Source organism: Theobroma umbraticum, unplaced genomic scaffold (assembly GCF_002168275.2).
Source record: "Theobroma umbraticum cultivar Fairchild unplaced genomic scaffold, ASM216827v3 scaffold_115.0, whole genome shotgun sequence".
Lineage (NCBI taxonomy): Eukaryota > Viridiplantae > Streptophyta > Magnoliopsida > Malvales > Malvaceae > Theobroma > Theobroma umbraticum.
In genome coordinates this window covers 357,282-365,573 of record NW_018397284.1, presented here as the reverse complement: position 1 = coordinate 365,573, position 8,292 = coordinate 357,282, and the positions used below count along the sequence as shown (strand labels likewise).

The 8,292-nt window shown below is 33.3% G+C and overlaps 1 protein-coding gene and 1 pseudogene across 1 annotated transcript; both read left to right on the top strand.

Annotated features, from left to right (window-relative positions):
- Window positions 1-3,979: 3,979 nt before the first annotated feature.
- On the top strand, window positions 3,980-5,769 carry LOC149526258 (uncharacterized; annotated as a pseudogene).
- A 495-nt stretch (window positions 5,770-6,264) lies between these two features.
- LOC110428457 (MDIS1-interacting receptor like kinase 2-like) lies at window positions 6,265-7,311 on the top strand. The gene is made up of 2 exons (XM_089785647.1): window positions 6,265-6,659; window positions 6,759-7,311. Exons 1-2 carry the CDS (start codon window positions 6,398-6,400, stop codon window positions 7,133-7,135), a joined length of 639 nt encoding a protein of 212 aa, XP_089641773.1. The 5' UTR covers window positions 6,265-6,397; the 3' UTR covers window positions 7,136-7,311.
- The last annotated feature ends 981 nt before the right edge of the window (window positions 7,312-8,292 follow it).

Sequence of the window (8,292 nt, the reverse complement as noted above, 5' to 3'; positions counted from 1 at the left end):
TAATTTAAATATATTAATGTCATCATATTAATAATTAACGTAACCATACTTTTCATATATTTGTTAGTTTTTAACAAAAACAATTGCTTGTAAAGTTGGTAAAAATTGTATATTTTAAATTTAATTATTAAAATAATAATAAAATATTTATAATAGTAATCAAGTTTGGGTAACGGGTACTCAAGGATGTTACCTGCACCCTACCCAAACCCGATTCAGGTAGTGAAATCACTATCTAAACTCTTCTTAAATCCGGTTATAGGATATCCTAACCTTACATAACCGGATCGAGTATTTACAAGTACCTTGTAATAGGGTATTCATTACCATCTCAAATTTCGGCCAACCATGGGACAGGTTGCTCAAGCCTTTACCCATCCATCATCTCAATTGCCCAAGCCTTTCTCAACGATAAAGTTGGGAGAATTGTTTGGTGACGAGGTTTCAAGCTGAGGTGCTAATAATCCGGAGGTTCAGGACATATAATAACATTAGGTACGTGATTTGCTTATCAGTTTATCTTTTCTCTTCAATTTGTGTTAAAATATTTAAGGACTCTAATAATATTTTGATAATTTAATTAGTTATTTTTACCAAATCTAAGAATTTGGTCACTGGGAATGTCAATTTGTCGATGAGGAAACAATACTGATCTTTTTAGCATTGTAGAAAGAAATTATTACTTAGGTTTTCAAACAGATCAATAATTTTAAATTGTCTGAAAATAGTTTTAATAATGAATTATAAAAATTGCAACATATATATTTTTTAATTTCATATAAAAAATAAAATCATTTATTCTTCACTGAAAGTAAAAAATATTGTAAACATGAATTGTTCAAGGAAAAAAAAAAACATTTTAATTACCAAAATTGCAATGCATATGTTTTTGTTTCTTGAAAAGGAAAAGCCTTTTTATGTTTCAGTAAAAATAATAACATTTTAATATTAAAAGTTTCAACATTTTTCTAATTTTTTCATTTTTTTTCTTTCATTTGTCTCCAGCAGCACTTGAGAGAATATTGTTGTTGTAAAATAAAGTATGTTTTCTCGGGCACCACATTGACGCTGGAACGACCAATTTTGTTGGCTGCCTTTGGTTGCTGTGGCTAAAGACCAATGCATTGTTGGTGAAGCTTGAGAATAGTAATCTATTATTTGTCAATGTGAAGTAAAACAATTTCATCATTGTAGGAATTGAATTTTAGTAGTTGAAGTATTCTATTAAAATTAAAATTACTTGCTAAGTTATTCTTTATTGTACCTATTTATTATATTAATCACCTGATTAATGAATAATTATCTATAAAATTTGAATTAACAATTTACATTGTTATCATTGTTTATACTCTTGTAAGTACAATTATAGTTGTGATTGATGACCAAATATTATATTCAAAATGTTTATATCTATTAACCTGAAAAGTTAGAAAAAGGTTATCTCTAATTTCTAGTATAGTTAGTACGAACAAGTTAACTAACCTACTAATCATTAATTGTGGAAAACAAGGGTCAATGATTCATTAAACAAAAGAATTTTTACCCCATTAAAAATAGGTAATTTCATAGTATTTGGGTTTCTCCTTTTGTCCACAGTTAAAACGTGTTATCATCAAACTCTCTATTCTATTATGGGGTTATGTTTTATTTAGGCTATTTATTTCTTAAGGAAAATCATCCATTTGAAATCTACCATGATTTTGTAAAGAATGAATGCTTTGCTATTAAAAAAATGAATGGTTTCAGTAATATAAGATTAATTGCTAGCCTTCTCATCTCAACTGTGAATAAATTATGTTTTATGGAAAATAATGGCCTTCATAATTCAACAGGAAATTAAACAATCCCTGGAGAATAAACAAACGAGCAGCAAATTTAGGACTGCTTTGATAAGATGAAAGCAAATAAAAAATTATTAATATAAATTAATAATTTAGTCTAAAACAGGCACCGCAAGCCTTGCTATTTTAGTCTCTAAAAACAGAGTTTCCATCTTCTCTGAGTTGTTTTCCAAACCAAAGGCATAGAGAGGGGTTTGAGAGAGATCGGTGAGAGGGAGTTGAGAAAGATATAAAATTATTTTATTTTTTATATACATAATAAAATATGAGTTTATTAATATTTATTTTTAATTCCTTAAAAGATTTTAAATCTGCTTCTATAATTAAGAATCCCTTTTAAATACTATAAGATGGTTTTTAAAGCCACGGCCCAGCATAATTCACAAAACTTGAAATCTATTTGATTTTGGGTTCAAAATTTGTTTCCTCCTTTAAGATTGACTTGAGAAGATCGTAGTGACAAATTTTTATATTTTAACAAATCAACCAATGGATTTACCAACCTACTCATGCCCGTCATGTACGCAAATTGTCAAGTCAATTTGATATCCCTATCATATTGATCGAGATTGTTATCTTTTTGAATATATATTTAATAGTCGTAATTTTATTGTCATCAATCAAATTGTTAGATATTTTCTATTAACTTGAAATTTCGCATGCATGAACTAAATGAGTAGTTCATTATAACTTGCGGTGCAATCTCTTGATAGAATTTCTCTTTCCTTGGATCAAGGAAATATTGGAATTAAGTAAAACATATATGCAAAGATAAAAATGGTCCGAAAAATTAAATCTTTATCCCTTAAAGCATCAAATAGTCATTCTGAGGTCCCCTAAGGAATAGTTGATTCTTTGATATGGTATTCCTTGTTACAAAATGTACCAAATGATGATATAGTCCTCCCACTTGGAACCCAATGTGGGGTTACTAACTCTACGAAGACGTTAGAAATTTGTTGGTGGCCACTGATAGAGGACGAGCCTTAATTAATGTTGGTAAGGAAATTTAGGCACTCCGAAAAGAAAAGAAAGCCAAGACTCCATACTTGGTAAACGTGTTTGAAATTTTCAACCAATGGGTTTACCACCCTCCTCATGCCCGTCATGTACGCAATTTTTCAAGTCAGTTTGATATCCTTATACAAAATTTAATAATAATAATAATAATAAATTTTAAAATAAAATTTAAAGGACGTGTGGCAATTTTTAATTGGCTCCCAATTTTATAAACTTGATTAATTTTGATATTTTAAACCAAAAATAATCAAAATCTAATAAAAATTAATTGATTTTTTTATATATTTCAGAGACTTATTAGAGTGTAATGACATTTTGTTTTGTGAAGCTTACTCTTTATTTGATTTGTTGGAACTCTGAAAACTTCAATATTTCTCCTTGGAACTGGAGACTTTATTCTTTTGATTATCTTTTTGGATGTGAGAGCTCTAGAGACTTTTTTTTAATATCTTTTTCTTTCCTGATTGTGTGTGACAAATAGATTGAAGGAGCATTATATTTATAATGTTAAGCGAGAGAATTCTAAAAAACTTAAACTCGTTAATATTAATATAAGATATTATACTTTAATTAGAAAAATTGATAACCCCTAGACAAAATTTAATTAGATGGTCCATGATGCCTTGAAATTGTATTGGCCTAAATGCTTATTACCAAATGGTATAAAAGAATTCAATTAATTAATTTAAAAACAATAAAGAATTTTAATTGGTCTCCATATAAAATTGAAAGAAAATATTGAAGGACATGTGGCAATTTTTAAATGGCTGAAATTGTTTTCATTCTACAACTGCCCCAAGACATTTGAGTCTTGGAACCTAATTTTCATTTGGCCTCGAAATTTCGTCAGACCAATCAAGAATTGAACCAAAATATATTTCAAAGGATTGGCGTGGAAATGTCTACTTTTCCTTAATTAACGCAATTTAATTTTTACTCAATAACGTTAAATGTAGAGTACACTCCCGTCTTCAACGGCCATTATTCTACTTAATTTATGTTTGGATGTTGACTAGCTACTTACCGAAATGCTCTATATTTTGCATAAATACCTGGCCATTCTTTCTAGCTAAACTAATTTACAACAATTAATCAAAATCCTTTCAACTATTCAAATCATGGCTTCTTTCTTAATACCATTCCAGGCCCTCTTCTTCTCATGCTTGTGCCGCCTCAGTCCTCCAATTTTTTGCTTCTTTAGCAGCTGCTACAGCAGGTACGGAAGCAGAAACTCTTCTAAAATGGAAAGCTAGCCTTGACAACAAAAGCCAAACTTTGCTCTCTTCGTGGCTTGGAGACAGCCACTGCAACTGGGTTGGAATCACTTGCGACAAGGCTGGTAGCATCACCAATCTAAGCCTTCCAAATTATGGCTTCAGAGGTACACTTCATCGTCTCAATTCCTGTCCTTCCCTAACCTGATTGGACTTCATCTTCCTAATAACGCACTTTATGGGCCCATTCCTCACACATTGGAAACCTTTCCAAGCTCATCTTCCTTGACTTGTCATTCAAAATATTTTACAGGAAATATTCCATCTGAATTTGTTTCTTGAAAAGTCTTCAGTGGATTTCCTGTAGGAAATAGATCAGTGGTTCCATTCCCCCAGAAATACAAAGGTTGAGTTCCGTTACCAACATAATATTCCATGAAAACTATCTAAATGGTTCAATCCCTGCCTCTATAGGAAGCATGCTTACTTTAATGAGGCTTGACCTTGGGAGCAACAGACTCACTGGCCCGATACCTAGAGAAGTAGGAATGTTAAGGTCTCTCCTATATGTTGATTTTTCAAGTAACTACCTAACTGGTCCTATCCCAAAATCCATTGGAAATTTAAGCATGTTGATGTCGCTTTATCTATATGAGAATGAGCTCTCTGGTTCTATCCCGAGTGAAATAGGGCAACTTGGATCTCTGTCCGTATTGCAGTTGTCAAGTAATAATCTCACCGGTGTCATTCCTGCTTCCATAGGAAACGTGACCGACATTTCTCTTCTTTACCTTAATGATAATATGTTTTTTGGGTCAATCCCTGCTTCAATAGGAAACATGACGAAGGTTACAACATTAGCCCTTGCCGATAATAATTTGTCAGGTTCCATTCCTCCAACATTTAGCAATCTTACTCATTTGGAATCATTACAATTATCAAATAACCATCTTAGTGGTCAATTACCCAAAAATTTATGCCAAAGTGGACTCCTTACTCATCTTGGGGTTATCACAACATTTTAACGGGCCAAATCCCACCAAGCTTGACAAACTGCAAAAGTTTATACAGAGTTAGGCTTGAAGGAATCAGTTGACAGGAATATATCGAAGCTTTTGGTGTATATCCAAATTTGAATTATATTGCATTGAGCAATAACAGGTTTTATGGTGAACTTTCTCCAAAGTGGGTCAGTGCCATAATCTAACAAGCCTACGAATCTCCAATAACAACATTTCTGGAAAGATACCACCTGAGTTGGAACATGCAACTCAATTACAGGAACTCGATCTCTCTTCAAATCATCTAATTGGTGAGATTCCCAAGGAATTGGGATCATTCTCATTGATGTTTCGTCTTCTGCTCAGTGGTAACCAACTTTCAGGAAAAATTCCATAGAGATTGGAGTGGTTTCAAAACTAACATACCTTAACTTGGCATCAAAAATTTAAGTGGACCGTTCCTAATCAACTTGGAGAGTGCTGGGTTATTGAACTTAAATTTGAGCAGGAATAAACTTGGAGAAAGCATTCCTTTTTCATTAAGCTACATATATGGTTTGCAAAGTCTAGATTTGAGTCAAAATTTGATTATTGGAGCGATACCACAACAGGCTTGGAAATTTACATATGTTGGAAAACTTGAATCTTTCTCCACATATGCCTCAATGGTTCAATCCCGGTTGCTTTCAATGATTTGCGAAGCTTGAGGTTGTGAATATCTCTTAAATCAATTAGAAGGGCCTATTCCCAACTAAGGCATTTCATGAGGTTCATTTGAGCCTAAGAAACAATAAGGACCTCTGTGGTAATGCCACTGGATTAATGCCTTGTTCTATCACTAGCCAAAATGCTCGTAGAAAAGCAGCAGAGTCATCATTTTAGTTGTGCTTCACTCTCTTGGTATGTTGCTTCTGATACTTACCTTGTTGGAGGTTTCTTTATTCTTCGTCAAAAGAATCGAGCCAGAAAATCTGAGATAAGGGAGGCACAACTTGGAGATTATTTCACAGTATTGGGATATGTGGAAGACTACTCTATGAGAATATTATTGAAGCCACAGAGATTTCAGCTCCAACTATTGCATCGGTTCAGGAGGATATGGAAATGTTTATAAAGCTTGTGCCAAAATGGTCAGGCGGTCGCTGTCAAGAAACTTCACCAACAAGAAGATAGCATGCTTTAATAACTTGAAAGCCTTTAGAAGTGAGATTCATGCTTTGACAGAAATAAGGCATCGTAACATTGTGAAGCTACATGGTTTTTGTTACATTCAAAGCACTCATTTCTGGTTTATGAGTTTTGGGAAAGAGGAAGTTTGAGAATGATCTTAAGCCATAATGAAGAGGCAGCGGAGTTGGATTGGAATAAAAGGCTCAATGTTGTCAAAGGATTGGCCAATGCTTTGTCTTATATGCATCACGACCATTCACCACCTATAATTCATCGAGACATTTCTAGCAACAATGTTCTCTTGGATTTAGACTATGAGGCTCATGTCTCAGATTTTGGCACAGCTAGACTTTTAAAGCCAGACTCCTCCAATTGGACCTCATTTGCGGGCACCATTGGGTACACGGCTCCAGGTATATGTGTAATTTCCTTTATCTTAAGAAAATAGAAGCAGTGTAAAATATAATTAGTGCCTTGGTAATGGATTTAAGTTTCGCAATTTCTTTATGCAGAGTTGGCTTATACCATGAAAGTAGATGAAAAATGCGATGTCTACAGTTGTGGGATGCTAACAATGGAAATTCTTATGGGGAGGCATCCTGGTGATCTGATTTCATGTTTGTCCTCATCACCATTGGCACCAGAAGCAAACGACCTACAGATTTTACTGAACGACGTGATAGACCAACGTCTCTCACCACCAGTAAAACAAGTTGCAGATGATGTTGTCTTCGCTACAAAACTAGCATTTGCATGCTTGAATGGCAACCCCAAATTTCGACCAACCATGGGTCAGGTTGCTCAAGCCTTGACCCATCCATCGCCTCAATTACCCAAGCCTTTCTCAACGATAGAGTTGGGAGAATTGTTTGGTGGAGTTTCAGGCTGAGATGCTAATAATTGGATGTTGAGGATGTATAGTAACATTAGGTATGCCTGTTTGCTTATGAATTTACCTTTTCTTCCAGGAATTTTGTCACAGTGAATATCGATTGGTCTAATTAGTTAGGAATTAACATTTTATTTGGAGCACCAGATTGACGCTAGAACGATTAATTTCGTCGGCTGCCTTGGATTAATTTGGTTGCTCAATAAGCTTCCTGTAAACTTAATTTGCTGTTGAAAGATGAAATAAAGTCCTCTCCTTCTTTTGTCCATTGTTGAGTTGTCTTATAGTCCAACTCTCCATTTTTAGGTATTTTTTATTTAAATTATTTATTTTTAAAGGGAAAATTATCCATTTGATCACTGATTTTTAAACAAATTAGGTTATAAAAGTTAACGTTTTAAATACTCAACCTAATCAGTAATTTTTAAAGATTGTCTTGACATTAGTTTTTTCATGTCAATTAATCTTAATTAGATAGTATGTCCATATCAATTCATCTATCATGTAGTATTTTATTCATCTGGCCGAAATCAATTGAAGTGAAAAAATCACTTTAAACCACTATTAATTTTTTATAACTGAATAATCTAAACATAAACTTTTTATAGACATGACTAACTAAAACGTGATTTTAAAATTCCATGATCAAAATAAAAATTCTAAAAAAATTAAATAATCAAATAAGTAATTTACTTCATCTTTTACCTAGTTTAATTGTCACATTTGACTATTTTTCCATCAAAATTTTATACTTTCGGGTGCACAGCTCTAGTTTTGTAATTATTCAACACCAAAACCATATAATTTTCAAGATATTAATTTAGCTTCTGATCTTTGTTATTGTATCCGAAAAGGGCTGCATAATTCTACTTCTCTTTGCAGAGTTGGCTTACACATTGAGAGCGACTGAAAAATGTGATGTTTGTAGTTTCTGCATGCTAACACCGGGGATACTAATGGGAAAAGCATCTGGGTGATCTTATTTTAAATTTATCATCTTCATCATCATCGCCATCCATGCCAAATGGTCATTGGATGGCAATCCTCAAACGGTCTCTACTACCAAGCTGGCTATCGCATGATTGCATAGCAACCCTCAATTCCGGCCTACCATGCGACAAGTTTCTCTTGCCCTTACTGCTCAACGGGATCCCCTA

Bases quoted from the DNA above. Each gene is read 5' to 3' on its own strand.
- LOC110428457 (XM_089785647.1), top strand. From the start codon at position 6,398: ATGATCTTAAGCCATAATGAAGAGGCAGCGGAGTTGGATTGGAATAAA. The intron at 6,660-6,758 runs GTATATGTGTAA...TTCTTTATGCAG, and splicing joins CATTGGGTACACGGCTCCAG to AGTTGGCTTATACCATGAAA.